Below are 16,680 nucleotides of genomic sequence, written 5' to 3' on the forward strand. Positions count from 1 at the left end.
CTTCATCCTTTTTTAAGAATTTCCTTATTTTCTGAAACTACAGAGTTTCCATATTTACCTTATATTTTCCCTGCCCCAGTTCTGGAAGCAACCACTTCCCTAAGCAGCCTTTTTTCCTTTTGTTAGTGAGTGGCATTTGCATGCTAGGTGTGCACTGAAACTTGCTACTGAAGTTGCATTGCCCTTAGGTTCTCTCAACAGGCAGATCTAGAAAATATCAATGTCTGCTAACCCAGGTATACACATATATCTGTCTTTCTCTCTTTCTCTCTCTCTCTCTTTCTCCTGTGTGTGTGTGTGTAAACCATTAGTTTAAATGGATACTTCTGATTCCAGTCTAAAACCACAAGGTCAGTTACAGCCTTCAATGCTTATTTATTTCTGTTTTCTCTGAAAATAAGAAACCTGGTTTTCATCTACAATGCATTCACCTGTTTTTAGTCCTAGTACAGACATGAAATAGTTTAATAATTGCTCACCACACCCCTGTGAGAAACGGATTTATTAACTGGAGAACAGTGTGGTGTAGAGTTCTTGTTGTCTTTAGTATTACAGCATTCAGTCAAAGGACTGTTTTCAAAATTCACTTAGGTTACTTCTGGTCTTCTTCGTTCCCTTCAGTGTGATGATACTATGCATTTGTAATAAAGTTACGTCATCAAATCATATTCGGTTTGAAGTAACACTCCCTCCTGCCCTTTACACACATCCTAGTTGACTTTAATTATTATTATTTTTTATCTGGGGAACTAGACATTACCATGATTCCAAGAGTAAAAGTTACACTTAGAGAAGACACCCCCTCCTTATCTCTACTGTTACATTCTCATTCCTCTTCCTTCCATTCCCTATCTCCTCTTAGGTAACCAAGCTCTCTAGCTTCTGATTTATTCTGCCTACATTTCTTTTGCACCAATGGGCAGATGTATTTTCATACACCATCTTTTTTTTTTTTTTACGTGAAGGGTAACATCTTACAAAACACTCTTGCACTCTGGTTTTTCATGTAACATTATATCCTGGAAATCATTCAAATCAGTTCATGGAGATTTTCCTCACTCATGTTCACACCTGCATCGTATTCCAATAGCTGGAGGTGCCAGAGTTTATTCAACTACTCTCTTATGAATGGGAATTTAGGTTGTTTCTAGTATTTTGCAACCAAAACGATGCAATTAATGACTATGCATAATACTTTCCTATTATTGGAAGTGTATTTTCAAGTGTGATTGCTGGGTCAAAAAGTAAGTGTATATGTAGCTTTCTTAGGTATTGCCATATTTTCTTCCAAACAGGTTGCAAGAACCCTTTTAGATTTAGCCTTTTCCTAACTTGTGGGAATTCAGGTGTCTGTGTTTGGAAATACCAAAAACAGGTTTATAAATAGATATCCAGATACTCCTGGAAAATAGAATGATTAAACTATTTCCTTCTAAGTCTGTATGCATAAATTAATTTATTTACTGCATGAATGCATATTTGAATACTTTCTGTGTGACAGAAATATTCTGAAAAATACAAAAATACTTGATTCTATTCAGTGAATCATTTGTATTTTGGTCAGGTGGTAGTGAGATGAAAAATATGAAGTCTAGTCAGTTGTGCAAACTCCCATGCCGAAGAGAGATTCTGGACGTTAAGATGGTAGAGAAAAACAATATTAGGTCTTTTTTATTTAATGTTTATTTATTTTTGAAAGAGAGAGAGAGTGACAAAGGGCAAGTAGGGGAGGGGCAGAGAGAGAGAGGGAGACACAGAATCTGAAGCAGGCTCCAGGTTCTGAGCTGTCAGCACAGAGCCCGACACAGGGCTCAAACCCATGAACCGCAAGATCATGACCTGAGCTGAAATTGGATGCGTAACTGACTGAGCCACCCAGGCGCCCTAACAATATTAGCTTCTTACAGAATATTACTCATTGTTTCCAGATCACTCTAATATCACTATTAATGGGGTGTTTCTCTTCCTTCAGCTTCGTCTATGACTTTTTTATAGAAAGCTGAAAAAGCCACATTGAACAAGATATTTCTAGTTTTCCATGTTATTCAGTCTCTCATTTTACCTATATAACAATAGTGTCATGCTTTATTCTGAGGTATTCTTTATGACTATAAAAACAAAATTCCCCTTATTAATGCCTTGGAGAAAATTTAAGGACTATAAAGGCGTTGTTTGCAAAGAGGACCAAAGAGGCTTCTTTTCGCAGAACACTTGTTTTACACAAGATCATTTTCACAGAACAACCCTAAGTAATAAAAAATTGACTGTGAGCAGGAATGAGTTTTTTTAAGGCTCTTTGATGCCCACTTTCTTACTATTTATTTATTTATTTATTTTTATAATTTAAGAACTTGCATTTCAAATGTATTTTCAGGCATTTGTCTTTGACCTTTGGACTTACCTTGCCCTCTGTTTAGGTTTTTCTTTTCTTTAAATAATAGAATATTAGTCTAGTCCTTCTTGATTTAAGGAATAATGAGGGCACTCCTCAAGTTTTCCTGGAGAAAACTCTACCATTGTATTTATTTTCCATTTGTTTACAGGGCATTTGATAAAAGCCTACATTAGTACCTGATAGGGACCAGGTAACTGTGACTCTAATGAATAGATCCAACACCATTTCCCCCAGATTCTTTCTCCAATGAGGCGTCAGGTGGGTCCTTCTGAATAGTACCACAAGGAGCCAACCACAGACCATCTTTCCCAAAACTTCCCTGAGTGCAGACAAGCAACATGAATTCCAATTCCTATGAAGTTGGATAGGTGATGTAAAAGACGAAGCGAGTTAGAGGTTGCCTATGGAAACAGGAGAACCCAGCAGCGCTGTGCCCTGTCTGCAAGACGGAAGCCAACATTCAGTTTGAACTGCAGTTGCGTCAGTGAAATGAAGCACAGTGATCCCAGATTTTCCAACTGAACAAGAAAAGTCAGTGATCTGGGTTTTTATTGAAGTTTAATTATTTATTTGTTATTTATTAAGTGATTCGGGTAGTTGGCTACCTGCATCACTGATTAGAATGGCTCACCCTCCATCACACTGTAGAAGGCAACTAGCATAAAGTGTCAATGCATCTATTTGTTAGGTTTTCCAGTATATCAAGAAACACTAGTAATCTGGAGTTTCAACTGAAATTTTTTCTTGAAATTTATTCCTGAATAATTTGAATATTTTTTGGAAACATCCGTGGGCCTTGTCTCAGTATGCTATGGCTACCATTGTACTACCAGGGAGTGGATGGCTTAAGTAACAGAAATTTATTTTTTCACAGTTTTGGGGGCTAGAGGCTTAAGATCAAGGTACCAGCAGAGTTGGTCTCTTCATTTCTTTCTGCTGACAGATAGACACTTACTCACTGTGTCCTCACACGGCTTTTTTCTCTCTGTGGGTGTGGAAAGAGCTCTAGTGTCTTCTGCTCTTCTTATAAGGACACCAGCCCTATTGGATTAGGGCCCACTCTTACTGCTTCATTTAACCTTAATTACCTCCTTAAGGCCCTGTCTCTAAATGCAGTCACATTGGGGTTTAGGGCCTCAACATGTGAATTTGGGGGGAACACAAATTCAGTCCACATGGGCCTCTGGCTTGCAAAATCAAACTTCTTGAGATTACATGGGCCAAGTGCCATTGTCTAGTATGGGATTCTCAAACACTGACGTACATCAGAATCAACAAAACCTAGAAGTTTTGTTAAAGCAGATTCTTGGGCAGAATTCTCGCAGCCTCTGGGCCAACAGGTTGAAGGTGAGGTCCATCATTGTGATTTCATTCTCTTCCTGGTTTCTAGGAATTCTTTAGTCTCTTCAGGTATCTCTCTATTGTCCATCCCACTCTCCTGTGCTATTAAGAATTTAATAGGTTAAGTTTAGTAGGATTTTGCAAGGGAAGGGAAGCGAAGGAAAACAAACAATCAAACAAACATGAACAAAAAACCCGTGCTCCACAAGCCCATTATGGCACATACAGTTTTTAAGAGAGAAAATAATTATTGAAAACGTTTTTCTTTTATTGTTTTTTAACATTTATTTATTTTTGAGAGACAAAGAGAGACAGAGCACAAGTGGGGAAGATGGGTAGAGATAGAAGGAGGCACAGAATCTAAAGCAGGCTCCAGGCACTGAGCTGTCAGCACAGAGCCCAATGTGGGGCTTGACCCATGAGCCATGAGATCATGACCTGTGAGCTGAGGTTGGCTGCTTAACGCACTGAGCCACCCAGGCACCCCTGAAAACCTTTTTTTCTTTAGAAGTTGAGTGAGTTATCTTTAGGTTCTATCGTAAGTAGAATATGTTAAGTTCATGGTACAAGAAAACCTTTTTTTCTTTAGAAGTTGAGTGAGTTATCTTTAGGTTCTATCATAAGTACAATATGTTAAGTTCATGGTACAATTGGAGCTGGATTGAGGTAAGAAATTCAACTTACCATTTTTAAAAAGAGTGGTATATAAAGAAAGAGAAATAATCTGCCCTTTATGGAATACATTAACCTTATGGTTATTAGTATGTATTATATATCTGTGCCCCGTGGATACTAAAATGGAGGTGGAGAAAATTCTAGAGTAGCTGTAGACAAGAGTAATCAAAATGATTATGGGCATTGCAATAGGGTTCTGTCACAAAATTGAAAAATGTGATGTTCTTTATTTTCCACAAACATGTATTATATGTCCTATGCTGTGCTAGGTTTAAAAGAAGTAGACACATAAGTTTGCAATTTATGCACGTTCTCAATTTTTTTTTCTGTCTTCAAACCTGACAAATGAATTTTACCCCCGAGACAAAATCCCTTAGGTATATGTCAAGTGATTTACAGTGGTTTTCGTGCTAGCATCGTGCTAGTCCTCTGATACATAACTAGTACATTTAAACTAATTAAAGTATTTTTGCATCTGATAATTTTTTTAAAGTAAACCATTTATAAACGTCTGAACTTTCTTATTAAATCTGGTCTAAGAATTATTGAGCTAGAAATCTAAGAAGTACTTTATTATTATTTTCTTCTAATTTGTTTAGGGATTTTGGAAAGGACAATGAGCAGTTGTTAATTGTGTTCTACCGAGATGGGCTGAGACAGACTTTACCATACAGTTCATTTTGCTGAGATTTAGGAAATAACATTTTTAATAGTTGGGAAAGTATTGAAATAAATAATTGTGGACAACTGTAAACAGGTTAACATCTATCCTGAACGCTTTACGGGTACCAGTGCCAAAAAGTAAGGAACTGAACCCTAACAGCCTCCTCTTCTACTTTATTATTTCTTGGCTTTCCTGTATCTTTAAAATATATTCCCAATCATGCTCTAAATTTGCTATCTACATTTTTATTCCCTTTGAGCAAATAACTCTGATTTTGAAAAATTCTGTATGTATGTATATCATCTTCTTCCTTTTTTTTTCATGTCAGTCCATGTACAGAGGATCACCGGTTAGTACAAATTTTAGAATTTTTAACTCCTGGCTTTTATAGGTGAAAGAGAACATAAATTTCATGCTATTTGGTAACAAATTTCAAAGTAAGTGCATTTTTTTAAAACTACTGATCACAGTTTCTTTTAAGTTCCAGTCAACTTCTGGATGTAAGAAATAACCCCCACCTTTTTTTTTTTTTCCTGTCTGGTATTTTGTTGGTAATTCCTTGCATGATGTCATATGTTTTCAACTTTAAAGAAATTTTTGAAATTCACTCCATAGTCGTTTTTCTTGTGTGCACCTAATGAATGCTCCTGAGATTTCCACTGAAACCATGTGCTTGTCTGTTTTGATGGCTCACCCTACTTACTCTTGTGTACCATTACATAGGCATGACCAAATTGTACTGATGTCTAATAAAGTGCTAATTATTGCATAATTAGGTGGTCTATAATCTTCTGGTATGTTACAAGTAGAGTTTTTCTTTTTGAACAGATTAAACTAGTCAACATTAACTCCACCGATATAGCAGATGGCCGGCCATCAATAGTTCTCGGATTGATGTGGACCATTATTCTGTATTTCCAGGTATTGAACTATAGCTCCCTTTGTGGTTGATATAATGTCATGGATGGAGGTAGTGGTGGAAATTTTAATAATACTCTCCTTTTCCCTACCTTGGAGATTGATCCTTATGTTAGAAGAAATGTGACCTTCACATGTACCTTTTGTTGTTGTTAGCAGAAGAATTTCCTCTTCCCTGCAAAGGTGTCATATATGTCATATATGGAACTCCTCTAAAACACTGTGGCATAAGTACTCAGTCTGAAAAGTGAGCAGGGCACAATGGAGATGAAATATTGGTGTATTAAAGAGCTTAGGAACATTTCTGCTCTCTGGAAAGGACCAGTTTTATGCTCCTATTAGACAGTAAGGGGAAAAATTAACTTCCCATTCCATCTAGAATAAGGTTTCTAGCCATTGGGTTGGTTTTAAAACAAGTAGACTTGATTTTTTAGAGCAGTTTTAGGTTCACAGCCAAAGTGAGCAAAAACTACAGAAATTTCTCACCATATACCTTGTGTTCCACACATGAGTAGCTTCTCCCGTAACCAACATCCTCCACGGAGTGATATTTGTTACAATTAACGAACCTGTATTGACTCATCATTATCCTTCAAAGTTCATTGTTTACATTATGGTTCAATGGGTGGTGTACATCTCTGAGTTTGGATAACCATTAGGTTTTGTTTTAGTCATGCATTCATATATGTAACTAGCAGTCATGACTGTGTGTAGAGTAGTCTTAGATGCAGTGGGAAGTACCGTGAAGAGTACCATGTCAATCATGCCCTGAAGAGCTTGCATTGTCAATGATGTCAAGAGTGTGAGTTTAAGTCACTTTCAGTTGGAAAAGTAAAACATCCAAGGAAATAACAAGACAGTTCTTATATTTTTGGCCACTGTTAATTCACAAACAGATTGAGGAGCTGACCAGCAACCTGCCACAGCTGCAGTCCCTGCCTGGCAGCACATCCTCTGTGGACAGCATGGTCAGCGCGGAGACCGCCAGCCCCCCGAGTAAGCGGAAGGTGGCCACCAAGATCCAAGGAAATGCTAAGAAGGCTTTATTAAAGTGGGTTCAGTACACAGTAGCCAAGTAAGTGCCACGAGCTTGTTTAAATTGGAAACCCTTGAATAATTTAAGTTACCGGTTTATTGCTGAGTGCACTTTCCAATATTGCAGAATTTGAAGAGACATTTGAGTGAAGGGTTTACTTCCGGTTGTTGCATTCTTTCCTTGAATTAAAATATCAACAGAAACCATCACTAATACTCTAGGAAAGTACTGTCATCAAACGAATTCCTTCATTATTCATGTGATTGAGCCCAAGTAATTGTTTTTTAACAACTACACTTTGATAATGTGAGGGCTAATCTATTTAGGTCATTGTTTGGACTGACTTTTTTTTTTTTTATGTCTATTACTTTTGAGAGAGAGAGCATGAGAGCAAGTGGAGAGGGCAGAGAGAGAGAAAGAATCCCAGGCAGACCCTGTGCTGTCAGCCCAGAGCCCGATATGGGGCTCAAACCATGAGATCATGCATGACCTGTCCGAAACCAAGACTCAGATGCTTAATCGACTGAGCCACCCAGTTGCCCCTGGATGTCCTGCTTTTATTAAATAATCTTTACGCAAATACAGTAGAGGTTTAAATGTGATCATTTCTTCATAAGACTGTTAGGTTCTATTTGATAATAATGTGAACTCAGGTCCACATTCTGAAGTAATTGTATTCGTTGTTGTTTCCCAAAACTTTCTAGCAATTTTATCTTTAAATTTTTTTCCGTGGGTCTCCTCTTTTATGTGGAATATAGATTCCTTTGTCAACTTCAGCTTATAGACTGTGGATTTGCTTCAGGGCATAATAAATTTATATGTGTACATTCATGTGATAATGCTGCACAGAATATTAGTACTTTCAAGGAGTATCTCTTCATAGCAATTTCAATAGCATTTTCAATTGAGCAGACCAAAGTTTTGTGGTCTGATGTGGTCAGTGATAAGATTTCTTCACAAAGAAGTTCTGCTTTTGTATGATTTTCCTAAATGACATGTCAAATTAACTCTCTTTCTGTTTTGTTTTTTGTGTGCCTAATTCTAATCTGAATCTTATTCCCTACTTCTGAAAAATAGTTTTAAACAAGCACTTATCATTATAAAATATTGAAGCACTAAGCATAGGGAGTTCTATTTTTAAAGCGGTTGAAGAGCAAAAATAAAAATTAAATATAGAGAAGATGTAATTAGTGTTACTATTTTACACAGTTTGGTTTCACTTTTAAAGTGTGTTGGTGGTTGTCTAATTTGGGATATATTTTTATGATTCAACTTGTACTCAAAAATTTTTTTGAAAGCAAAGCTTTGTGGCTTTTTAGAATCTGTAGTAGAAATGGAATTTTAAAAACCTGCCCACAGTGCTGGTATATTGTTTGCATTTCATTTACAGTGGCAATTACTGATCTCTTCTGCAGCTAATTGGGCAGAGAGAAGACATGTGCTGGGCAGGAAGAGACAAGTGACCCCATGCTAGGACACTTGTCATGATGCTATTGCAATAAAACTTTGTAATAATGTCAATGTGATATTCTCTTGCCCATTGCTTCCCACAACATTAAACTAATCAAAAATAAATTGGTTTCTCTTAATATTATAGTTGTTTGAAGTAAACTGAAATTGAATGCTGTTGGAGTTTTTCTGCATTGGTTTTGTTCTACATATGGTGTTTTAGCTTCCAGAGATGTGCGGGGCTCTAATAATAACTAAAAGTCATTCCTGCAACTTGTATATTTGTAACATCAGTGGAAGTGGTATTTTCCTTATCTGTATAAATGTTCAGATTTATGGATCCCAGGGTTTCCCACCCATCAACGTATCAGTGAGATCCATTTATTTTACAGCTGCATTAAGTGTAGAGATTTGGGGAGATGACTTGTCTAACATAAAAATTTTGTGATGAACCCATGATTCCATTATGCCTACCAAATTGTTGATAATTTTTCTAAAAGCTATTTTTTTACACTATCCTGATATGTATTTTTCAAGTAATTTTTTTTTTACCAGATATGGGTAAAAGACTTTAGAATCTATACCCCTTTCAGTATATGACATGTTTTTAAAATGATAATCTGTGAGACTCTGTGGTCTGAATGTTTATCAGTCTTAGAAGAGTGTAGATGATAAGAAAGGGCAAAACATCCAGTAAACACCAGACATTGTCAAAACTGTATTCATTGTTTTCATATAAAATTTTAAACTATGTGAGAAACAAATAAAAAAAAAAACCCTTTTAGTAAGGCAACATAATCCATCCTTCTCTCTCTCGCACTCTCTCTCTCTCTCTCTCTCTCTTTTTTTTTAACCAATGTACTATCCTGTATACTCTCTCAGACATGAAAGCATTACACTATAGCATATCTGATATTTGCATACCTTATTTTGAGGGCCTAGGAAGAACAATGGTATTTTAAGACAAAACTTAGTGAGGTAATGAAACAAATGAAGATAGGTACATCCAGATCCATTGAAAATGACTTGAGGTAAATTACATATTAGAAGTCAGAAATGCCTATAAACTGGATATACTTCATCATTTCTTTAAGTGATGTGTCCAAGTCTAAGTTTGTATCACTTCTGTAAGTGACATACCTAAGTTTTCCTAGATTTTGTATTTGAGATTCTTAAATGAAAGGTTTGGACTCAAACTTAAAACTTTTTAGAAATATCACCTACTGTTTTGTTGTAATGCAACACATTATAGGTGTGCATGTGGGGGGGAGGGTGTATGTGTTCAACACATTATAGAAAAATAAAATGTACTGAAACTTCTAAAATTATTCCAATGTAGTAATATTTAGGGAAATATTTTATACATTTCTTTTTGAAAATACCTAAAACAATAAACAGGTTGAAGAAAATCAGAAAATATCTAATACATGATGAATATTTGTTAGCTAATTATTACTTACACCACCTTGTTTTGTTAAGAAATAATTTGAGGTGGCTGTGAAAACAAAAACATCTTTTTGTTATTATTCTTTAATTTTTTAAAACTATTTATTTATTCCTGAGAGATAGAGAGAGACAGAGCATGAGCAAGGGAGGGGCAGAGAGAGAGGGACACACAGAATCTGAAGCAGGCTCCAGGATCTGAACTGTCACAGAGACTCGAACTCATGGGTCTTGAACTCACAAACCGTGAGATCATGACCTGAGCTGAAGTTGGATGCTTAACTGACTGAGCCACCCAGGTGCCCCCCCAAAAACATCTTTAAATGAGAAAATGTGAAAAAAGAAAATGTAGATGGAAAAATAAGATGAAGCCAGAGGCAAATGTACAAAAAAAGAGCTAACAAGAACACGCTGTCCCACTTGGGTGGGGATCTGCCCGTGTGCCAGACATTGGCTGAAAATATTATATGCATACTACCAGAGATGGAAACTCTGAAAGAACTAAGAGAAGATGCAAGGTTACTTTATAACTACTGAAATCTTACAAAATTGTTTTGAAAATACACATTTATGAAGTCAGTGATGAGATCCAGTGATGCTATTTTTAGCATGTTGTACACAGACGGAATGTACATTGGTAAAACAGGATTTCAAGTGAAACTTAAGTTGGCAGAGATAAAATTTAAGAGCATTTATTACCTTGTTGTATTAATCAATGTATCAATCGTATATAAAGTATTTATTTTTATGAAAGTGTATTTTATGCAAGCTGAATGTACATTGGTAATACAGGGTTTAAAATGACTTTTTAGTTTGCAGAGATAAAACTTAAGGGCATTTATTGGGGCACCTGGGTGGCTCAGTCGGTTGGGCATCCAACTTCAGCTCAGGTCATGGTCTCACGGTTTGTGAGTTTGAGCCCCGCGTTGGGCTCTGTGCTGAGAGCTCTGAGCCAGGAGCCTGCTTCAGATTCTGTGTCTCCACCTCTCTCTGCCCCTCCCATACTCATGCTCTGTCTCTCTCCATCTCTCAATAATAAATAAACGTTAAAAAAAAATTAAGGGCATTTATCAACTTGGTATATTAGTCAGTGTTACCAGTCAAATATATCTGACAGCTCATGGAAATTTTGAGACTATAGTAAAAAAAAAAAAAAAAAAAAGATGTTACCTCTGCTTCATTTAGAAACAGCTGTAAGGAGACTAATGTTTTAAAAAGAGACTGCCAGGATATTTATCCATTGAATGTCACCTAATTAATTGGTCACCTTTAAAGGCTCTAGACTTAACCAAGGGATGTTGCTTAAAGACATCTTTGCAGCTTCCTTTTTGGAGCTGCCTTTGTATATAGTTGACAAGTTACAGATAGAAAAACAAAATTCATTGTGATTTATCACTTTTATTTTCAACAACAAAATATTACTACCAACTGGAATGATTCTTAATTATCACAATTGGCTTCAAATTAATCATATCCACCACAAAAGAACAAAGATTTGCTACAGGACATTGTTCTCAAGACAATTCCAAAAACAGAGTTTACAAAACAATTTGATCAGGAATGCCTGGGTGGCTCAGTAGGTTGAGCGACCGACTTCAATTCGGGTCTTGATCTCATGGTTTGTGAGATCAAGCCCCACATCTGGCTCTGTGTTGACAGCCCAGAGCTAGTTTTGGATCCTCTGTCTCCCTCTCTCTCTGCCCCTCCCTGCTCTCTCTCTCTCCCCCAAGAAACAACCAACCGAACAAACAAACAGTTTGTTCAAATAATTTGACAATGTGTAGATGGAAACTTGTCTGGACTCATGTGGAGTATAGGCTCCTGTGTGATTGATTTACAGATAGGATCACATCCATTTGCATTTGTTCATTCTAATGAATTGCATACAATTCAGCCATATTATCTTGGTATGTTAATACCTGTGCATGCACAACACATTGATATTTATCACTGTCATTAGAATTGTGCTAGATATGGGGTGCCTAGGTGGCTCAGTTGGTTAAGCATCCGACTTTGGCTCAGGTCATGGTATCATGGTTCGTGAGTTTGAGCCCCGCATCGGGCTCTGTGCTGACAGCTCAGACCCTGGAGCCTGTTTTGGATTCTGTGTCTCCGCCTCTCTCTCTCAGCTCCTCCCTGGCTCACACTGTCTCTCTCTCAAAATAAATAAACACTTAAAAAATTAGTAAAAAAAACCAAAAAGAATTGTGCTAGATACTTCAAAAATATACAATGATAAATTACTATCGATTTTGGTGTTTCATAATTTTCTCTTTTTTATTTTACCAGACATGTTTTCTCTGAATTAGTTTCCTTTAAAAAATGTGCTTTAAATTGGATATCACAATTACTGAAAAATCTAATATAGAAGACTCTTGCCATCTTGTTACCCTCTAACAATTTTGTTTTGCCTCATTTTTTTCAAGCGGCTGATATAGCTAACTGCACATCAGTCATTGTTGAGGATTAGATTTTGCATTAGTCCTTGAGGAAAGTGCATATTACCTATTCAGATTCAGAATGTGGCATTATTTTATTTTATTTTATTTTATTTTATTTTATTTTATTTTATTTTATTTTTTATCACATTAAGGCAGACGGGAATAGACGTAAAGGACTTCGGGCGGAGTTGGAGAAGTGGAGTTGCCTTTCATTCGGTCATCCATGCCATTCGACCAGAACTAGTGGACTTGGAGAAAGTGAAAGGCAGATCTAACCGGGAGAACCTGGAGGAGGCTTTCACTATTGCTGAATCAGAACTAGGAATTCCAAGACTACTGGATCCTGAAGGCAAGTTGAATAATTGCTGGTTCTTGTGTACACACATCAACTCGGTAGGTTTCTGTTTCTTAACGGCAGAAATTCCAGATGATTTCTGAGACCTTAGTAGAGGCCAGAAATTTTTAGAAAAGCAGTAAGAAATAGTACCTTCCTGCACTAATTTTCTTTTGGGAAAATATTTGCCATGATATATGGGAGCAAAATAACAGCTCTGCTGCTCCAAACAGCACTTTGACATTGCTGGTGTCAGCCAGGTGACGTGCACCTACTCAATATAGTAAAGGGTAGAATGAAAGCTTTAGAAGTGTGTGGACATTAGGGGGAAGAAGAGAATCCAGGATAAAAGAATTACTCTACTTATATAACAAAGAATCTGGAAGACATAAGAGATTAATAACCTAATATCATATCTTTAAAATGTCAGCCTTAGAAACTTGGAAAAGTTGATAATCATCCAGTGTTCTGGTATCAATGGGGAAAACCTCACCAATGGTCAACTGCTATTTTTCATTAGAATTATCTGGCACCTTTTTGCTAATTTTGTGAATTTTTTGGTAATTTTGTGAATTTTAAGACCTTATGGGAACGTATTAAACTCCTTCAAGCCTTCAAGAGACAATTTTGATGACTTTAATAAACTTTAGTAAACTGTATATATTGTTTGTCATATTGAAATAAACGGGGTAAAAGTGAATTTTCCAAATGCTGCAGACAATTTCTTATTTCGGTTGGCAGTTATGAATATTTCTGTTAATGATGCAGAAAAGTCAATACAATGAAAGCAAGTTATTTTTAAAAATGAGATTTCAGAGTAAGCATGACTACCTCTAAAACAGGGTCTAAGTGGGACACTTGTGCCTGCAAGGTTACAGATACCTACAAAGCCTTGTTTGACTTCCCGTGAGATGAAAGCAACGTGGAGATCCCTTGCCACTTTGGGAACCCGCAGGGGGCCCCCCACATTCACTAGGATAGCCAACAGCTTTCCACCTTGTTTCTGCACCACACACACACACACACACACACACACACACACCAGTAGTATCCAATATACTGTTCAGCTCAAGGAGAGAGCCACATACATTGAGCCCTCAATTTTTCCCAGAGTAGGCCAGGAGGAAGGTATAAATGGTTTTTTTCATACCCACTTGACCAGAGAAGCTTAATGTTTTTTCTTTGATGATAGAAAGTGAAGTTGCCCAGATGCAGAGCTAGCCCAGATAGAAGGTGATCTTTTGTTTTCCTAATGCAAACTACCCCCTCAAAAAGTTATTGAGCTTAAACTTTTTTAATTGAAAAAATTAAAAGTATAAAAATTAATTAATTTTACGGGGCGCCTGGGTGGCGCAGTCGGTTAAGCATCCGACTTCAGCCAGGTCACGATCTCGCGGTCCGTGAGTTCAAGCCCCGCGTCAGGCTCTGGGCTGATGGCTCGGAGCCTGGAGCCTGTTTCCGATTCTGTGTCTCCCTCTCTCTCTGCCCCTCGCCCATTCATGCTCTGTCTCTCTCTGTCCCAAAAATAAATAAATGTTGAAAAAAAAATTTAAAAAAATAAAAATTAAAATGAAAATTAATTAATTTTTGAAAAGACATTTAAAAAAAGTCATTTAGCCCACTTGAATGTATAAACTTTTAGGAATACAGATGAAATAGACCAAACTCTATTATAACAATTATTTTATGATTTTGTTTCATGTATACTTAAATGCACTTATTGTATTAAATCATGTGGTAAATGGTTTTTTTTTCACATGTGTCTTCCACATCAGTGATCTTGTTGTTTCTGCAATCACCTTGGAGTCCTTCAGCACATTCCAGAATACATTATCACTGTTTCCTTTGAAGCCTTTGGAGTTGCAGCACTTTTTAAACTGGCACTGATAGTCCCTAGAAATTCTATCTCCCATCACAAGAAACATTACAAAATATTAGGGCAGTTTATATTTTGGTTTTCATGGCTTTTGTTTGGTTATATTTTTTGCTTTGTGGGTATTTGTAATCTCCAAATGTAATCACCTTCTCATTGCCTTTAAAAGAGATAGTTAAAAGATGATTGAAAACATTCAACACTTTTATGTATACAGTCTTACCCCCAGTCTAAGCTACTGATTAAATTTGTATAAATACCTTTGCTTGATTTTTACTGGTTTTATTACACTTAAAAATATCTTTTCAGGCTCTGTGTTTCCCTCAGAGTACTTGACTATTCAAAGTATAGTAATTTAGAGAGAATCAAGCATAAGGGAGAGGCTATCCAAGGAACTGAACATAAGGCATCTCCCTCTTTTCTAAAATAAAACTTGTGGGGGCAAGACAGAGCTTATCTATATTTGGCCAGATACAGTATACAGGCTCTATAGTCACATCATTTACCTGTAAGTGCTTTTTACTCCCCACTTGCCCCTGTTCTGAAATTTACATATTATTTATATTTTATTAATGACACAGGACATCTGAATAATCATATAGGATCTCAGATTTCTGATGAATTAATGTTGAGATTATTTAAATTAAATATGAATTACTTTCCTAAAATTTCTTAGTTAAAATGTGTCATGTTTCTGAGTCATAATATTCCCATCATGTATCATCCAAACTAAATTGGTTTCCCCTCCCTCACCATCTTGAAATATTAATTCTATTTTTCTTCTGCACTGAGGGCACTCTCTTTTGGCATATTAGCTAGATTTCAAAATTGTTAGATTAGCACTATAAATAATGCTAATTAATCTATCCACATTTGGTTTTGGTTGTTCCAGATGTTGATGTGGATAAACCAGATGAGAAGTCTATTATGACCTATGTAGCCCAGTTTCTGAAGCATTACCCTGACATCCACAACACAGGCACTGATGGGCAAGAGAATGATGTAAGTACTTTTCTTCTTTGAGCACTGATAGCACACTCAGTGATAGTGACCCAGATGTTTAAGCATGCTGCTTTCTAAAAATTAAATTTAAATGCTTTTTTTTAAATTTTATTTTATTTTATTTTATTTTATTTTATTTTGTTTTGTTTTGTTTTGTTTTGTGTTATGTTATTTTATTTTATTTTATTTTATTTTATTTTATTTTATTTTATTTTATTATTTTATTTTGGAATGCATTTCAAAAGGAGAGGAACTGAGTAAAGAATAGATATCAGCAATTGGGGAAGAGGTTACTGGGAAAGATTTTGCTGGTGGGTATGTTGGATATGTCAGAGAGCATCAATGATAAATGCTTAGACGTGTAACACTGATGAATTAAAATTGAGGAAAGATAGCCATGTTGGGAAATTCATTTAGTAATGTGAGGATGAAGCAATTTTATATCTATGTCATTTGTGCTTCTAGAACTTGAGTCCCCCATATTCTGTTCAATCTGAGAAAATCTAATTTTGACTTTTAGATTTATTATATAAGTCACTAGTCACAACAAACATATGGAAGTAAGGCAAACTTGTAAAAGTTCTAATTATTCACTGTGATTAGATTTTTTCAAGCTCTCAATAGTTTGAATAACATTTATATTTTTTATACTGCTCAAATGACTTATGTTCATTGTCATAAAAAAGAAAAAAAGTGAATAAAGGAAAAAGAAAATTATTTGCACTTGATCTTCTAGAGAGACCCTGTCCTAGAGAAAAAAATTAATATGTGGTGTCAGTTACCAACATTTTTTATATGTATGTAGATGCATAGAATATTTTAACAAAAATAGGAATTAGAGTATACATACAATTTTATCATTTTCTTTTTCTGTCAACATTATAAAAAAATTTCTTCTTACGCCATTCTCTCCGGACATCATCTAGATGTACAATAATTTATCTAATCTTCATTGTTGAAAATTTCTGAGTTTTGCCATTATAAAAAATATGTTTATGAACAGTTTTGTAATAAAACATTGCTTTATGATTCTTTCTTAAAAGTGGAATTTCTAAGCTAAAGGCAATGCAGGTTTTTACTGCTTTTTGAAATGATTTTGTCAAATTTTC

At 35.9% G+C, this 16,680-nt stretch overlaps 1 protein-coding gene across 16 annotated transcripts in view; it reads left to right on the plus strand.

Annotated features, from left to right (window-relative positions):
• The window catches only part of SYNE1 (spectrin repeat containing nuclear envelope protein 1), a 480,816-nt gene that overhangs the window by 121,940 nt on the left and 342,196 nt on the right, over positions 1 to 16,680 (plus strand). For 14 of the 16 annotated variants that reach the window (XR_005782621.1, XM_040448857.1, XM_040448858.1 and 11 more), the window contains 5 exons: positions 5,404 to 5,424; positions 5,904 to 5,996; positions 6,890 to 7,068; positions 12,515 to 12,711; positions 15,462 to 15,571. Coding sequence is in view for 15 of the 16 variants with exons in the window: in XM_040448857.1 (XP_040304791.1) it covers positions 5,404 to 5,424; positions 5,904 to 5,996; positions 6,890 to 7,068; positions 12,515 to 12,711; positions 15,462 to 15,571 (600 nt within the window). In the remaining variant the exon portion in view is untranslated. The remainder of the gene's footprint in view (positions 1 to 5,403; positions 5,425 to 5,903; positions 5,997 to 6,889; positions 7,069 to 12,514; positions 12,712 to 15,461; positions 15,572 to 16,680) is intronic. The other 2 variants (XM_040448847.1, XM_040448852.1) reach the window with 1 other exon arrangement.

Source organism: Herpailurus yagouaroundi, unplaced genomic scaffold (genome assembly GCF_014898765.1).
Source record: "Herpailurus yagouaroundi ecotype Mexico unplaced genomic scaffold, PumYag 198, whole genome shotgun sequence".
Lineage (NCBI taxonomy): Eukaryota > Metazoa > Chordata > Mammalia > Carnivora > Felidae > Herpailurus > Herpailurus yagouaroundi.